At 41.7% G+C, this 18,531-nt stretch overlaps 1 protein-coding gene across 1 annotated transcript; it reads right to left on the bottom strand.

Moving 5' to 3' along the window:
- Positions 1 to 785: 785 nt before the first annotated feature.
- On the bottom strand, positions 786 to 18,452 carry lmo4a (LIM domain only 4a). Its single transcript, XM_026174575.2, has 5 exons — positions 18,226 to 18,452; positions 8,419 to 8,665; positions 3,029 to 3,125; positions 2,770 to 2,928; positions 786 to 2,322 (listed from the first exon to the last, which is right to left on the bottom strand). Exons 2-5 carry the CDS (start codon positions 8,658 to 8,660, stop codon positions 2,314 to 2,316), a joined length of 507 nt encoding a protein of 168 aa, XP_026030360.1. The 5' UTR covers positions 8,661 to 8,665; positions 18,226 to 18,452; the 3' UTR covers positions 786 to 2,313.
- Between the last annotated feature and the right edge of the window lie 79 nt (positions 18,453 to 18,531).

Below are 18,531 nucleotides of genomic sequence, written 5' to 3'. Positions count from 1 at the left end.
AAAAACAAAGAACTAACTGAAGCTTGGTTAGGCTGCTTTGTGATCATGCCAACAAACATACTGCCCAACCACTTCTGAAGGACTGCCCTTCAGAAACAGAAGGTCCAGACTGCAGGGCGATGAAGCTTCTGTGGCTGAGGTGGCCATATTAGGGATATTCTCCCTCTGACATCACACGGATCCAAGAGCAGAAAAACCTGTCTGAAAGTGAGTATTGAGCGGTTTTAGCTGCTGTTTTAGCTCCTCCCATCCTTCTGTTGTCCCACGTAAACAGATGTAGGCGGAACTGATTCCATTTTTATGATATTGCAAAGATCCTAGAGCAGTAAAACCTCTCTGAAACTGAGTATTTAGAGCATCCTGAAGCCTAAACTATCTTATTTTGGTCCATAGTGCAGCATCGCTCAAACAAGTCCACCCTTTCAACTTTTTTCTGATTGGCTGGACCATGTAAAGAGAAGTGGGCAGGGCTCATTCCATCATCATGACATCACACAGAGCCAGAAATAGAAAAACAAAACAGTGAAACACTGTATTTTTACCCCCCCTTCCCATTTCCTTTTGATTGGCTGAGCCACATAACGAAAATTAGGCAGGGTTCATCTACTCTGTATGACATGAACATCGAGGGCAAACATGATAGGAGATAAATATCAAAGCCTGCTTTAATATTTCTTTAAATACAGTTTCCTAAATCAATAAAGAATGTTAGCATTTTTACTTTGTTGTTATCATGTTTACTGGAGATGAGGCAACAAAATTAAAAAATGAAACTGTGGCACAGATTGTGGTTAACTCAGACTGTCAGATGAGTCTTTATTCAAATAATCAGTCTTAGCTGTTTTATTAATCGCCATCAGCACACGGAGACAGGTGGAATCAACTTTAGCGCACTATAACTTTATCCTACAATGGTTCACATGGTAAAGCTTCCACAGCACTAATGCCATCAGTACAACAACAACAACATAAACATTGTTTTGCTAAAAGAGTATTACCTTCACACTCTTAATTCTTCTTAGTAGAAGGAAAAGTTGGACTTGGCCACTGCCATGTCACCCACTGTTGTAACTTTAACTTTATCATTCTTTGGCCTCCGCCATGTTGGTTTTCTGGAGCTGGAAGTGACCATATTTGGAGGAGAAGGTGCTGTGCCACGTTGTCAGCTAAAAGTGAGCAAGCCAGTTATTTTAAGCCTCAATAAAATCCAAACAGCTATAAACAAATGAACCCCACCGTACACCTGTTATTTAGGAGAAAACTGCTTCAAAGTTGGACATTATAACATGGGAGTGTATAGGGACTGACTCACCTTGGGAGCCAGGAACTGCACATATGCATAAGCTGATGTTTTATTCCACAACAGAAACTCAGTGATAGTAGCTTCTTCCTGAGAACAGGAAGAATTAAAAATCAAAGCCAGTCTTTAATAAAGTAAGTTAAATAAAGGGTCCGTCCTTGTTTTTGACACTACAGTCAAAAGACGACTGTTCTTGGTTTCCATTTGTAGTCATTTATATATATATGGCAGTACATCTCCCTTCACATATAGAACAGAGCAGGTATCAATGTCAGCAGATATGACACTGAAAAAGTCAGAAACGGCATTAAAAAGAGAAGCTCAGGTGGAGGTGGGTTGCAAAGCAGCTTGCACAGACTAAAACAGGTCATACAGAGTCACTGATATGAGACATGTGGAGGAGAACGAGCTGATTTAACTGGGAAAAGACAGTCTTAAAATTCATGGAGAAATCAATCCCATTGTCTGTGACATTCACACTGCCACTAGGGAGCAATTTCTCTTCACTAACTCGCTAAAATGTGAATATTTCACAGAGAAGTACACGTCTTTAAGTCAGTACAGATGTTATGGTGTCCAGGTGTCTCTCAGCGTGTCGAAGGAAACGTCGAGTAGCTAAAATGACGACACAACAGACCCAAACGAGTTTTACTCAAATATGTGGTCAAATATAGTTCACCTCCTGCAGGAGTCACATTGCTTTCATTGTCTTCTCCTCATTCAATGTCCACAGTAACTGGCTGGCTGGGAAAATTAAAATCACACAAATGGGACAGTTCCACTTTTCCTCTTTCAGCCAGGCCACAGCTAATCAGTGAAATCCCAACAGACCTCTTTCAGATTTTACTCCTCGTCATCTTCAGAGTCTGTTGGGAAGTTAAAATCTGAACCAGCGGCAAGGGTCCACGAGATCAGAGGGAGGTTGACCAGCGGTGGGATTTACAGCGAGGGGGAGAAGGTGAAGAGGAAAAAGGTGGGGGAGAAGGCACACATTTGGTTTTCCATCCTCTTCCTCAGCAGACCTGTAGATGGTAAAGAGAAGAGGTTATAAACCAAACCAATCACCAGCTTGGATAAACATCCATGAGTCTGCATTAAAGTTAAATTGACTGGAAAACAACAAAACAAAATTCCAATCCACTGGATTGGTCTGTTTCATTTTCATTAAGAACTCTTTTTTTATCTGCATGCTGTTAGTCCACATAAACTACTTCCAGGTGCAAACACCACATTTTGAATCATCTCCAGATCTTCTCCCCAACACGGAGAAAATTACTCTCAGCTGCTGATGAAGCAACTTTTGACTGAACTATCAACCTCTATTTAAGCCTCTGAAAAAAGGGGGATGGAGCAAAAAATACTCGCCAATTCATCAGCAGTTAAGCTCACATTTTTGCTTCATGAAAATCTTCCTGAATGAAAATGATGTCACTGTTCAAAAAAGTCTTAGTCCAGAAACTGCCTCTCACCTTCTGGTCAGACATGATGTTGTTGCCCTGCAGTGGAGTTGAGTGTCCGCCGAGCAGGCCTCCTCCCGGCCGGTCGTGCTCACAGAAGATTGTCCCGTTGACATAGTGGAAGCGATCGCCGGGAACCAGGCGGTTCCTGCATGTTGCACACGTGAAACACTAAAGAAAAACAAATAAATTGGATTAAAAGTTTCACCGGTCTGAAAAGATGAAAACATGTAAGGTTGACAACGCTGGACTGGTAGAAGATCACGCTCACCTTCAGGTGGTAAACGCTGCCTTGTGCTCGCATCACCATCTCGCTGGCAGGTATAGACTGTCCACAAGCGCTGCAGGCTCCACTGTGTCCAAACAGCCTGCACATGAAACCAAACAGTCATGCATCAACACAACAGCCATAAAGCAGATGTCGTGGGTTCTCAAATCCCATCTCTACTATTTCAGGTACCTGTGAAATGTTGAAATGTTAAGACATAAGTTCAATGCCACCAAATACGTCAAGATATCTTAATGCCAGAAAAAAAGTTGCCATCACAGCAGTAAATGTCAGTTTTTCTACATGCTGATGTAGTAAAGGAAAGAAATCTGTCAGATGAGTCTTTGGGCTTCAAGTGTAAGAAATAATGTATAAAATTACAGAAAAGACTCCTATAGTTATTATAAAACTGAAGGTTTTACTGTAGAATAACCTATGACCTCCTTCATATTTTCAAAAGCAGTCCAGCAGGCCGGATTAGAGTCTTTGTGAGGCAGATTCTGGCTTCCAGCCCTTATGTTTGACACCCCTGCCTTATATAAACACAGCATGTTGGCACCACTGAAGCTTGGGCAGAAGGGTAATAACAAAAGTTTGTGATTAAAGCTGTAAATGGTTTTAAGTCTTCATGCATCAGTTATATATAGTCTGTATTTAGCACCCATAAAAGGTCCAATGAGAGGGTATCGGCTCCGGGTCGTTTCAGTGTGGCGGCACACAGCAGCCAGTCCTCATCAGTCTGAACCTGGAGGAAGGTCAGTGCCTGTGTTGAACCTTTAAAGGAAGCTGCTGTCATCATTAAAGCTACACGTGAAACCCCGCGATACTCACTTGACCACTTTGGCGTCTCTCTCTTTCTCCCTCTTTCTTTGTCTTCCCCTTTCAATGACTCCACAGAGTAATGAATTTTTTATCTTAATCCAAACAGTCATTTAATGAGTGTGCCTGAGAGGATCCCTGTCCTCCTTAATTAACCCTCAGACACACACACACACACACTCCTCCCGAGTCTCAGTTAAGGCTCATCTTTCTTTAGCAGCATGACGAATCTAAGGACTCGACCCCAAACCAGACCTTAGGTAAGTCCACCTCAGCTCAAGGTTTGGATAATTTAGCCATGGCTTTCCTGTCTGTTGGTCAGTGTCTGTAGCTTTGAGTTCATGGGATGGATGGCGGTTGGAGGTCCTCCCCACTCAAACACAAATTAGCTGAAATCCACTGTAGGACTATTTATACATATTTTGAGCTCTTTATTTGCACTCCTGCCACAGAACGGAACAAACGGCTGCCAAGCGAGAAATCTGAGGCGGCTGTAATTCTGGAGTGGCACTGGAAGTCCAGAGTGGATTTAAATCCGACGTTTCTTCAGCTCGTTTGCGGCTGGAAACACACGCAGGGTTTTTTTTGTTTGTTTTTTTGTGAAAATTAGGTCTGGTGTCAGGTGCCAAAAAGCTAGCACTTGAACATCAGTACAAAACGGCCACATGATGCTGTGAACATTTGGCTTTCAAGCCAATCAAAATGTACGCTGGTTCTCAAAAGCCATCAAAGCAGGAGAGCTTTCACACTGACTGGACTGCTTCTCAAGTGCTCCATCACTGCTGATTGGGCCAAAAATAAGAGGTATTGGTGGAGTTAAAAGCACACATGACTTCAATTTCCACAAGAGTAACAAAAGCCATGAGCTGAATTAAAAAAAAAAAAAAATCTATTCAAAAGCATTCAGCCAATCAAAAAAGGCAAAATAGGAAGTGACTAGACCAGGGCGATATGACAAAAAATATTTATCATGACATACATTTGAAAATTTGCAATAACGATATAACTGACGTAGAGCTGGGCGATATAAGATTTTTTCATATCACGATATGTTTTTTCATTTCAGGCGATAACGATATCTATCACGATATAAGCCAAATAACTATATTTGTAAGATTTAAATGTGCTCACAAGTAAAATGTGAAATAATCAGCAGCTTGTTTTGATTTAAATATTTATTTCCCATAATAAGTTCAACAGGGTAGATGTACTTAAGGAACATGAGACTTTTTCAGATAAATAAAGGCAAATATTTCAAACTACACAAAAGGCAGCCGCTAAAGCGTTTACGTTTCAAAATAGAACAAACGAAACAGACTAAATTGTCAATTCAACTTAGAAACAAAATATTAATTCTAAAAATAAATCTTAGTTTGTTTTACAGAATAACAGACAAAATTGACTAACTTTTGTCAATATCAAATAAACTGAGAACTAAAAGGAAATTCTCAATCTCTCCTTGTTGTATAGCTGAGCTTTTCAAACAGTTTTAACAGTTACTTTAGTCTGACAAAAGCCGAATGACGAATTAGCGCTTCCAGTCAGAGACTGAGGCTACGTCCACACGTACACGGGTATTTTTGAAAACGGAGATTTTCCGTGTTCGTTTTAAAAAATAATCCCGTCCACACATAAAGGCAGAAATGAAGGAAAACGCTGCTATGAACATGCCAAAGCAGCAGGTGGCGCTAGATTCCTAACCGTGCAGAAATGTTGGCCAATCAGAAGTCTAGAAGCCTCGGTGGGAAAAAGTAAACAAAGCTGGGGCATAGAAGCAGAACCGAGTCGTATGTGTGGACGGACAGTAACTGTGTGTATATGTAAGCATTTAAACACTGCAGAGAGTAGAATTAACAGTAACAGTATTGTAGAAATTCATTTCACCGAAACAATAACGTGGTGCACAGTGTGACGTCAAAAAATGCGCACACCTTTGACGCTGCGTTTTCTCCGTTTTTCTAGTCCACACGTAAATGCAAAAACTGAGTTTTCGAAAATATCCACCCTGGCCGGAGTTTTTAAAAATCTTCGTTTTCAGTGACCAAAAACGCCGTTTACGTGTGGACGAAAGGTGCAAACGCATAGAAAAATCTGCGTTTTCAAAAATACCCGGGTACGTGTGGACGTAGCGCATGCACCAGTTTATTGTATGTCCAGACTTGCTTTCGGCACAATTTACAGTGAACGCTACTGTTTTTTGTCAGACTTGAAATAGCCGAAATACCTTCACACTACGGAACTTCTATTGCTCTTCCGTTCCGTTCCGTTCCGTTGGAACCATCATCTGTTTTCTCTTCGGTCACGCTCGGTTGATTTCTCTAGTCGGCACACTCATTTCCTCCATTACCCGGGCGGTACGGTGGCTGGCTGCTTCCCAAACAAATACACATGTGCGGCTTGGCACTTGTGCTGTACGTAACAAGTCACGTGACGTGACGCTGCGGCTGTGATTGGTTGATTGGTTCGGCTCTGCGCTACTTAATTTGGATTGGCTGACCTTTTTTTTTTTTTTTTTTTTTTTTTTAAAAGAGGACATGAGCGGCGAGGTCTATCGCGATAGTTTAATTTTTCTATCGAGAAAAAGTTATATCGCGATACATATCGTTATTGTTCTATCGCCCAGCTCTAAACTGACGATATAATTGACACTAGACAAAATGCTTTACAACTCCACAACTTTATTAGTGCAAAAAACCCCAAAAACATCAATGTATTTTCACTTAAACAAGCAGCTGTTTTTTATGTGCATTAAAGTTATATAAAAAATTAACAGTGCAAATGCAAAATCCTTGCTGACAGTTTAACCAAAAGGCATTTCCAGTGGAAACTGGCTGACAGATCCTCAGCATAACCATGTATAATATCCACAAAACTTAAAAAGTGGTTATACACACACAATACGGTAATATTATGTTGAAGCACAGTACGTATCACTCTGCGAGGCTCCTGCCTACGATAGCCGCAATGCTCCGACAGTCCATCAAGCGGTGCGGGTTCATAGCTTAGCAAAGTCGTACTGAAACATTTGACAGATTTTCGAGCGCCGTGTACGACATAAAATCGTTTCGAGGTCAGTAAACACAACCAGAATTCATACATAAGGCACACAGGATTATAAGGGGCACTGTCGATTTTCAGAAAAATCAAAGGATTGATTTTAAGTGTGCCGTCTTTTCCAAACAACACGTAATAACGACGGCCCGCTAGCATGCTCTACCAAAAATAGTGCTTTGTTGTGTATCTGACGGGCGAAAGCTAAACCAGTTCCACACCACTGAAGTTGTAGCATTTTTACAAACCAATTTTGGTTCATCCGTTTCATTTAACGATCCGCTTTCGCCCTTCTCATTCTCTGTCGCCGTCATGCTTTTTCCGCCATGTGCATATGAAAACAAAGGCACTGCACATGTGTGTTTTACCCATATTATATCACAATATTTCATTTTCTTATCGTTTGCCCGACATTATACCGGTATTACTGTGAACAGTATGATATGGCCCAGCCCTAGAAGTGACATCACAAAGCAGCATTCATAAAACAAAACGTAGCTCATGGGATCACTAATCTTATTTTGGACGAACCACAGTAAAGTCTTGACCACTAGAGGGTGCTACAATGACCAGGAATCATAGACTGTATATAAAAAATGGACACTGCCAACATGCTAGCTTGCACTGCTTTGAGGTTTTGTATTTTGAAGCTTGAACGGGCACATTCCAAAAACATGTATAGTTACTAACAACGAGAGAATAGTGATAGAAACCAAAGGTATTTTTGTAGAAGGCTGTAAACATGTTTATTTCTGCTCTAAAGTTAGACACATTGACACAGGAGTCTATGGGGCTGATTCAGTGCCTGAGCCAGCCTCAAGTGGTCACTAGAGGAACTGCAGGTTCTAACATGAGAAGCCATCACATCTCAGCACCTGAGCTTCCTGAGACCAAACTGGTGTATCGACTTGGCACACGTTCCCGAAGCTGTCAAAAAAAAAAAAAAAAAAAAAAGCAGCATTCAACAACTGAAGAGCTCCCTGTTAGTTTAGAATCATAGTTTGATTGTGACTCGACCAGTCTGTTTTGTAAAAGGCAGATTTTTGCCTTCAGTGAAGCCTTTTTCAGTTTGGATGAGTTTGAATGAGCTTAATCATGAGCCAGTCATGAATGCATAGGAACCTGTGAGAGTCCAGCTTCTAATTTGGAGTCACACCAGTGCAAAAACCGCATGAATACTAATCAGGGACATTTATATGCACCTGCATAAACATCCCATTTTACGGCTGGATCGAATGTGGAATTTCCTCCAACACACTGCAGACCTCTCATGATTATTCAGTGTATCTTATTGCAGATTGTGGCGTAATCCGACCGTACAGTCAGAGCTTTATTTATTTCATGAGAGGCTGCTGTATTATTACTGGCCTGATGCACAAAGTCTGCTGTGTCTCAGGGTCCTCCTCAGCAGCTTTCCAGATCCAGCCCTCAGTTTTTCCTAGAGATGCCCACAAAACCCCTGCCTGCACCTCCCTCACACACACTAACACACACACACGTTTCACGTTTCTGAAAAGCCTCACCTGATGTAGTCGTTCTTGCAGAGGATCATGCCGCCTTTGCTGTAGCAGGTACTGCTGTACTCGCCCAGCTGAGCGTGGCAGCAGGAGCACTTGAGGCAGCGCGTGTGCCAGTACCGCTCCATCGAGAAGAGCAGGAAGCGGTCCGCGATACGACCCCCGCATCCTGCACACGACCTGCCCGCTGTCCCGCCGCCGCTGCCCATCACCGCTACTGTGGGTGCCTCCACCCTGCTGTTCACCATCGCCACTGGAGGGTAAAAGGAAAGAGGAACCATTGGAGGTTAGATATAAAAAAGGTGTCAAAGATGAGACCAAATAAAAGCGTGTCAGTGATGTTAACTCCAAACCTGAGGCTGCGACTCACTTTCTAATATTAATAATTACTTTCAGATTCACTTTCAGTTGTTGCCACCTAACTGATGATCAGTGTGGGACAGCATGGCAGGGTGAGAAAACCAGGATTGGACTGGACCATGATATTTTTCTAAACTAGCTGTAAATGCTTCTTTTCTACTCGAGCACTTAGAGCACATTATACAACATGTCTCATTCACCCACACACGCAAGCACTTTTCTCTACACACAAGTGCTTTCCATCCAGCATTCACACGCATTCACACTCCAATGAGCGAATCAGGACCAACTCTGGGTTTGGTTTCTTTCCCAAGGATACTTGATCGAAATACCGACCTTCTGATTGGTAGATGACCTGCTCTACCTCCTGTGCCACAGCTGCCTCTTGTTGTATAACCACCAGAAGCCCTCTGACACACCAACTGTCAACTAATGACATATTTCTTCTCCTCCAAACAACGCTAAGTTGAATATTTTTCTGTAGCCACAGTTTTTAGTGTTTGTACTTAGTTTGGAGACTAAGTTGGGTATCTGGTATCTATCTATTGGATATCTATTAGAGAGGAGGGTGGGAGCTCAGAGTACAGACGCTGCTCCTCAAGACCAAAAAGAAATGCATGGAAGGAGATGCTGGGGTAGACCCAGGGTCTACCCTCAGTTTGAGAGGAGCTTGACAGGTTGAAGGGAGGTCTGGGCCCACTTATGGAGTGAGACTTTTACCTGAATAATTAAAGGCTCATAAAACAGTGCATGAGGCAGGAGCATATCCTTGAATATGAATGTAATACACAAACATAAGAACGATCCCCAAACAAGCTCAAAGATGGTAAAACAAAACCACACACACTCTTCTGAACCTGATAAACGAGCCCCGTGAGCAGGGAATCTGTGCAGGATCTGGGCCTTGATTTAATTCTTTCCTTCATCATCTCTTTTTAAACATTATGGAAACACATGTACCGTCGGGCAGCATTCAGCATATTCCTCCTCACTCTCGTTTTTCCATTACAGAACTGAGCTGATTTCATGCACAGCTGGGAATAATATTGCTTTTGAGTACAACCACAGCAGTGTGTGTGCCGCTCAGCAATGAGTCAGCAACACTGCCTCTTCAGCCGCTTCCATGATTTATAATTAGGGCCAACAACAACATAAAATAATTGCAGGGCTAGATTTCATTTTCCAAATGAGCAACAGCAGCACAATTTGTCCTCCAGAGCGTCTAATTTCAGCAAGGGCATGTTTAGCTTTACGACTAGCCTTCCCACAAGATCATTTGAGATTGCAGCAAGCAGCAGCTGGTCCTCTGCGGCGAGGCGGGCTGCCCTCAATACCCTCATTTTCTAGAGTAGACACCTGGCTCTAATCAACCACAGGAACACCATGTTAAGAAGCCCAAGGCTACGTTCAAACCACAAACAGCCACACGCGCTGGGACCAAACCTTCTTATTAGTGACGGCTCAGTCATGAATGAGTCAATCCTCTGAATGAGAAGTGAGGCCATTTATTTAATCCACAAATGAAACCTTTACATTTGAAATGGGTGAAAACTCGAGCTCATCGTTTTAGCCTTAAATTCTCCTCGAGGTGTTTAAACAGCTTGTAGTGCACACCAGGACAAACCACAGACACAAAGCGTGACTAAATCCGACAACTTTTTCTACCAGAAAGACATAAAACTAAACAGTGCACAGTCGGGGGTTTGCATTCAAATCTGTGGACCTGGGCTCTGTGCTTCCCTCTCTACTTCCTGCCATGAATCTCCTGTTCCAAAGCTGGATTTTCACATTAAACACGTCCAAAATTTCAAATAATGAGCTCAGTGTTTCTACAAGTAATCCCTGTGAGCGGAACACTCATTTGTCACTGTTTTTTCTACTCTTGGCTCTGTTTGATGTCAGACCTTACACATATGGGTTTATGAGGGGCAGCCAATCAGAAGAAAGCTTGCTTAAAGGGGGAGGATGCAGAATAGCTTGTTTTAGACAAGATGAACTGAAGGCCCAGTATAAGATAGGGTTATTTTGAACTGTGAATCATGCAAAGCTGCTTTATTAGAGTCCAAAAATAGAATTAAAGAAGCTGGAAATGAACCGACGGGTCCTTCTTCATGTGTCTGCTGACAATGAAAGACAAGAATGATTACATAAACCTGCATCACTGGTATACTTTAAATTCACTTTGTATATAATCAGTACATTGCCCTGATATTTGGGGCTACATGGGCTGCAGTTCTTCAAATGCCCACTTGAGGTTCCTGTGAGTCAATCCCCATAGACTCCCATGTTCAAATTCAACAGCAGAAATAAACTGCTTTGGTCTCCATCCATCCATTCGCTTCCGCTTATCCTTTTCAGGGTTGCGGGGGGCGCTGGAGCCTATCCCAGCTGTCGTAGGGCGAGAGGCGGGGTACACCCTGGACAGGTCGCCAGGCCAACACACAGGGACAGACAACCATTCGCGCTCACATTCACTCCTAGTGGCAATTTGGATTATCCAATTAACCTATCCCCACAAGCTGCATGTCTTTGGACGATGGGAGGAAGCCGGAGTACCCGGAGGGAACCCATGCAAACACGGGGAGAACATGCAAACTCCACACAGAAAGACCCCGGCCTGATGATGGAATTGAACTCAGGACCTTCTTGCTGTGCGGCAACAGTGCTAACCACCGCGCTGCCCTGCTTTGGTCTCGATAGCTATTTTTCTCCTTCTTAGCCAGTTATCAGGGGTGTAAAAGCAAAAGACAGGGACGTGCCTGATGTGGTCATCTCAGAGAGACAGAAGCTACACCCACATGTGTTTACAAGTGGCACCCAATCAGAAGAAAGTAAAAGTAATCTCAACTTGGAGGCAATTAAAGTGACGTCCAATAAGTGTGAAGTATACTGATCATTGTCATAATGTAGCGCCAACTGTTATTAGCTACAAACTGATGGAAACTGAGCCATTTCCGCCTCAGTGGGCTTTTTCATCCAACCAGGATCAAAAGCATTTATAGCTGACCAACTCATTACTAAACCTATCCTGAAGTTCAACCTCTGACCTCACTCTCCCGTTAGCATAAATCCAAAAGGTTATCACAAGGTCAATAATTCTGGATCTGTTCCCACTTGGTGTTTTTAATGTGACCGTGTGCCTAAACATCTCTTTCTCCTCCTTCTGTCTCCTGTCTTTGGTGCCAGATTCCTCTGGGTGGCACATCACCAGCCGTGAAATCAATTAGCGGCCCGAGTCTGCAAAGCATAACAGCTCCCCTCCCACCCCTGTGAAATAAAGTGAAAACCTGTACATCGTCATGAGTTTGTCTCTACAGTGGCATCCAAAACACAACCCTGTCCTCTGGATATCATTCAGGTGGTGAATCAGACCTGACCGGCTCATATGCAGACTAAAAAGGATAAGAAACCTCAGTTAATGAGTCTGAAACCTTTAAAAGAACACACACACACACACACACACACACACACACACACACACACACACACACACACACACACACACACACACACACACACAGCTCTTTAACCTGAAAAATGTCCAAACGTTCCCAAAACAAAACTGTGGAGCAGCGGCCAATGCAATCATCACACTAACACCTGTGTTAATTCGAGAAGATTCGAGACAGCTGCCAAAAACCTCTATGATACAATTCTTATCCAATTAAAATGCAAATCCTGCTTTTAATCATCTCCTGCAGCACACAAAGCCTCAGCGTGTCTCACTGCTGAGACGGGGACGTTTCAGGCTACAGATACTCAGATTTATACCCAGCAGGTCGTACGATATATTTGCAGAAAGTAAATATCTTTGTCTAAACAAAAGCTGCTTCTGTGTAAAGTGTAATTATGTTGCCATATTTACCAGGACGTTTGTCACATTTTGGGTTCAGTCATTGTGTTTTCATGAATGTTTTATCATCTTCTGGAATGTTACCAGAAGCTTTATTTTATAATTTCTGGATGCTTTATGGAAAATCTGCTTTGTTGTGTAATCTGGGCGTGATGTTTTTTTGTTTGCAAGTTATTTGAAAGGTTTTCTGGAAACATTGCAGTTCTGAAACATTTGTCATGCTTTGCTGTTGTGTTTTTGTATTCTCATAAAAGTTCTGGAATGTCGTGTTTCCTGAACAATTCTCTCGTTAGGTTTCTGTGTTGTTGTTATTTTCATATTTTCCTAATATTAATTACTTTTTTTAATGTTCCTTTTTGCAGAAATGTGATTTCTGAAACATATTTCTGGTTTTGCTGCTGTGTAACATGTACAGGACATGTGGTTTCCTGAACGTGTTTCCTGAAGTGGAACTTCTTCTGGAATGGCATTGTGATTTCGTAAAGAAGAAGGAGTGTTTTACAGATTTTTGCCTTGGTGCAGTCAGGTGGTTTTTATTTTCCCATTTTGTTTGCCGGAAATGTCATTTTGTCGTTTCCTGCTGAAAGCTTTCCCGTCTACTTCTTAGTTTCCTCTAAAGCCTGATAAAACGCTGCACAGACTTCCGATTCTTCCTTCCTGCACACGCAGGTCTGACCATGTCATTTCCAGCTCCACACTCACCTGTGTGGGCTTTACTTTCTGAGCTTCCCCTCGGGGTGTCAGCAGCAAACACTACGTGCTTTCAAACCGCTGCCGGTGAGCTCTGCTGCATGGCCGCTGAACCACCACAACACTCGCTGAAGCTTGGCTCTTCAAACGAGTCTTCATCTTCGAGTCTTTTTGGTCGGATGTTTGGCTCTGGTGTCAGACTGTAGTTAGTGGAATCTGACTGAAAGCTGGCCAGAACATCTGTGTGACTTCTCGGTGAAGCTGAGCGTCACACAAACATTATGATCACATCCAGCAAACTGAACTGTTCCCACCTTTGCTTTTTCTTTCTTTATTAGCAGCTCTTTAATCCTAAAGAATCGCCGGTAAAGGAATAGCTGCGTGTGATGGAGCAGTGAATAAACACAGGGGCTAATGAAGAGACACAAACTGGTGAATCAGATCCAGTTTCAGGCTGATTGGGTTGACAACAGCTCTTTTTTTTTTTTTTCCTGGCAGTTGACGGATGTTCCTCATATTAAGAAAAATCTTCGTTCTGTGCAGATTGGAGGACCTCAATTAGTCTAAAAGGAAAGGGTTTAAGAGTATAATGTGTCACAGGGCGTATCAGGTTATGGCTGATATGTCATCTAGTAATTCATCACAGTCCACAGGACTCCCAGTTTGAGTGGCTTATATTCCCTTTTAATCAATCTTTTTAATCATTTCTTTCACTCAGTGTTTCTTATTCCATTTAAATTGTGTTTGCCTGATTTTTTATTTTTTATTTAAGCACTTAATAGTTATTTGCCATTTAAGCTTGTGACCATCAGGACTGTATTTCAGCTTTTTACTGGTTCCAGCATCACCCCAGTCCTGACATCTCACCACTGGCTTCTTATTTGGTTTAGAGAAGACAGTGGTGAGATGTAAGGAAAGATTTGGGGGGGAGAAAGGAGCAAAGAAAGGAAATTCCAGTAGAAGAAAGGAGAGAACCTAAAGAAAGAAGAAAGGGGAAAACAAGGACACAAGCTAAGAAAAAAGGATAGATAACAAGGATAGAGGCAAGTAAGTAAGACAATAAGGGCAAAGTGAGGAAGGGATAGGTAAGGAAGAAAGGTAAAAATGCAGGATGGGGAAAAATAAGGACAGGGAAGCAAGGAACAAAGAAACAAATGAATGAAGAGAAAGGAAGGAAAATGGGGTATTCAAAAAGAAAGGAAAACAAGGAAGGAAGGATAGAAGAAAGAAAGGGGAAATAAAGGCGAGAATGAAGGCTTGATAAATGGAAGAAAAGCAAAACAACTAAGCAAGGAGGGAGGAGTGAATGGAAATGCAAGGAAGATAGGTAAGGAAGCACAATAGAGAAGAAAATAATGATTGACAGAAAGGACAAAAAAGGAATGAAGTGAAAGAGAAGAAAGTAAAGAAAGAAGAAAACAGGAAGGTAAAGTAAAGAAAGTAAGAAGAAAAGCTAGGGGAATAAGAGTAGAAGATGAAAAGGAAGGAAGAAAGAAGGAGGGTAAAAGGAAGGGTAAGAGTAAAAGACAGGATAGGAGGAAGAAATGAAAGAAAGAAACGGAACGAAGGACGGATGCCCTGAATGGTTTGCAGCCATTTTAGCGGCTGCTGGATGCTGACAGGACGAACTGTGCACGAGTTGTTTTATTCTGAAATTATGAAGTGCTTCCTTCCTTCTTTTTTCAAAGCAGCTCAGTGAAGCCTCCTCCACACTCTTCAGAGGTGTAATTAACAAATAAGCTGCTTTCAGTCTGAGGGGGTAAAAGTGACTAAACGAGCCCGAGCGAGGGCGCGCCGGTCACACAGATCCAGTTTCTTCTCCTGAGACTCTCACAGAGAGACGTGCCGTTTCATTAAAACAGGCCTCTTTTTAATTAACACCGAGGGCACGGGTTCGTGTGGCAGCAGCGATCCTGCTCGCAGTTTCAGTCAAATTAAAAAGACGCAGCTCTGCCGCAGAAGCAAGAGCTGATAGAAATATCCTTTTTAATAAAAATTTGGTCAAATTTATTCAGTCAGTCGCTCGTTTAGGAAAACAGTTTCAGAGACAACCTGCAGATTCTCCCACAGAGACTTTCCTGTGGTGCTGAGAGCTGAACGAGTACAGCTCAGATCACTTAAACACACCGACACACACACGCCTGTAACGACGTGATGAAAGTTCACTGCATGCAGCAGGTTTACTGTATATGAAAGAGGGACATGGCCACTGTGATGTCCCTCGTTAGTGAAGTCCTGTTCTGAGTATTTTCCCGCCTTTTTTGGCTCTTAATGGGACCTATAATTAACAACACGGTTTTTAATATGACCTAAAACCAAGATCATAAGTTCATCATGAGGATCTTGAGAGACACTGCGTCATTTTCGCACAGACTGTTTAATCAGAGCAGTCGCCCCCTGCTGGTCATTAGAAAAAACAGGTTTAAGCGGCTTCACTTTTCAATAATGTCTTTTTTATAAAGAGCATCGTTGACACCAACAGTGATGGATGAAGCATACATGCCAATAGTTTTTTACATTTATTGCAACTCTTGATTTTTAGTTATTTATTTTTAGGAGCTTTTCTGATCATTTGATTTTGATTCTTATTCATAAGCTTGTGTTTGTTATTTTTGTGAAGTCAGAATAAAAATATTTAGCTATAATAACTGAATTAAAGCATAAGTTTGAATGAACAAGTCAGCGGATATTTTACTTGAGCGTAATTTTCCTCTCTGAATGATTCATTACACAGAATTAAAAGTCATTCACTTACAGCAGAGGTCGTGAAACAGCTTTTTGAAAATGTGCTTTTGGGTATTCTCTGTTTAAACTCATTTATAAAACAGTATAATCATCAGGCAGTTAGGGCTGTTGGATATAACGATATATATCAGATGACGATATAAAAACGTCTGTCGTTTCATTTTACGCTATCGTTTGTTTCGTGGTGTCGCAAAATAAACTGTTTACGGAAATATTTTTCATTATTTTGATGGTCACTGTAGCGGCTATATTAATTTCTTAAAGTTCTCTCTTTCTCTTATATTTTATATAACCACACTACGGACGGACAAGCGCCTGTTTTTATGCGTTGTGGTTAGCAACAACGATGGTAACACCATCGCGTGTCCGCTTGTTTATGTTCCACATAAACCTTTCACAATAAAGCTCAAGATCCTGTTGAGACTTTTCAAAATAAACTGAATCACGTGAAAGAGCAGATTATTTACAGATGAGAAGTAAAAAAGAGCCGCCGGGTGCTAAAAAATAAACCTTAGACTCAAACGTTAGAACAGCCTTTTCCCCGCAGCACGCCGTGTAATAAATACTCACAAAGAAAACGGCGGCCGTTACAACTTATGTCTAAAAATGTATAGTTTCATGCGTCGGTTAAAACACTCGACTCCAGCTACATGACGTGGAAACGCTGGAAACACTTCCCGCAAGTCGAGCTGCCCGAGATTCACAGAATTTACAGAAAATGTTACATTTTTGTGATTTAAATCGTTATCGGGATGATAACGATTAAGAGCTCTAAATAGAGTGTGTGTAGTGCTGAGTTAGAGTACACTCGCCCACATCTGCTAACACATTTTTCTACAAGTTTTCCAATTTCTTTTGAAAAAAACAACAACAAACAAAAAAAAAACAAAACACAAAACATTTTTTAAACTACATTTACAAAACTGAGTGTTTGCTCAAAGTCACAAAATGTTTCATACCAGACACATAAACAAAGCCAGCCAAAATATTACCAGTGCCGAGCATTTATTACACGCTGCGGCATGAAAATGAAAAACACAGACTTCAGGACATGACGCCCGAGTCGTTCCAACCTACTCGGGCTGTTTTGTTCCATAAAAGTCACAATGTGAAGCAGAAACTCCAGAAACAAACCACAGGCCGGGTAAAACATCTGAAACCTGAAGTTATGAACCTTAAACCTGCACTCTTTATAATGACCAGCAGGGGGCGACCTGCTTCTCCTGCGATCTCCGACCCAACAACACTTTGTCCAAATTATTAAATCAATCAATAAATAAATTTACCAAAAATGATAAATAAATGATTTTTAATAAATTATGATGCAATTAAAGAAAAAAGGACGATAAAACAGAGGATGCTCATAGGCTAACGACTTGATTTCACCAAAATGATTATAGCAACTAACCCATGAGTGATGTCACAGTGGCTACTGCCATCTTTTATATACAGTCTATCATATCAACTATCTCTTGGCCTCTCAGGATGAACATTTTTTATTTGTTTTTAGTTTGAATCTGCAGTTGTGTTTAACAAAAAAGGTTAAATGAGATCTGAGATTGGTTTTAAAAGTGGGTGAATATATTAAGTTAGTGAGGACAGCAGTGTTATAGCATCTAAACTTAAATCCATGTGCACAGTCCTTTTTAAATAACCAAAAATGAACGTGTGTTCCTACAAGTCTGATGAGATATGATGTAAACACTTCTTATATCAAAGAGTAAGGTAGGACAAAGCAGATTCTCTGGTTCCACTTCATCACTTTGTGAACATAAATGAAGCAGCACATTCCTGTTTTCACTTCATATTTTTGTCATTTCATAGAATAAAAACGGGCGGATGAGCTTGGAAAGACTTTGGCTTCATGTCCTGGACCCTGCCTGTTGTAAATGTCATGCTGCAGTGTGAAATAAAGACTCGGTGTTGATGCTTTTCTGAGAATATCATGCGGTTTGGAGCAAAGATAAAACTGTGTTTGTGCGTTTGCTTGTTTCTGAAGAGTCAGAAGTTTTAAAAATGCTGTCTGAAAAGAAATGTGTCTGAGAAAGTGTAAATATTAAAGACAAAAACATCAAATCTGAGGCTTAAATCGCGGTAAATATTTCAGTCTGGTTTAATTTCATTCCGCTGACAGTAAAATAGTCCTTTCAGGTTCGTGAACTCACCTCCGCGCTTTGAACTTGAATCTCTCTGTTCGTCCACCTAATGTTTGTGCCAAAGGTCAAACAGCTGGGAACTTTTCGGCTCAGTATTCCTGTGAAGGAGCTCCTCTCCGCTCTTCTTCCATGCAGTCTTCTGCTTTTTTCTTGCAGATGTTTGAGCGCTCTCTCGCTCTCTCTTTCTTTTTCTCTCTCCTGCACCTACTGCGCTTTGTTCGCGCACTGAGCTGTTCACGGAGGAGCGCTCCTCCCCAATTTAAACCAGCCAGGCCACGCCTCCTCTGCGTCACGAAATGGGCGTGGTTCCTGCCT

The sequence above is a fragment of the Astatotilapia calliptera genome, chromosome 7 (assembly GCF_964374335.1).
Source record: "Astatotilapia calliptera chromosome 7, fAstCal68.1, whole genome shotgun sequence".
In the NCBI taxonomy this organism is placed as follows: Eukaryota; Metazoa; Chordata; class Actinopteri; order Cichliformes; family Cichlidae; genus Astatotilapia; species Astatotilapia calliptera.
This window is presented reverse-complemented; position numbering and strand designations above follow the sequence as displayed.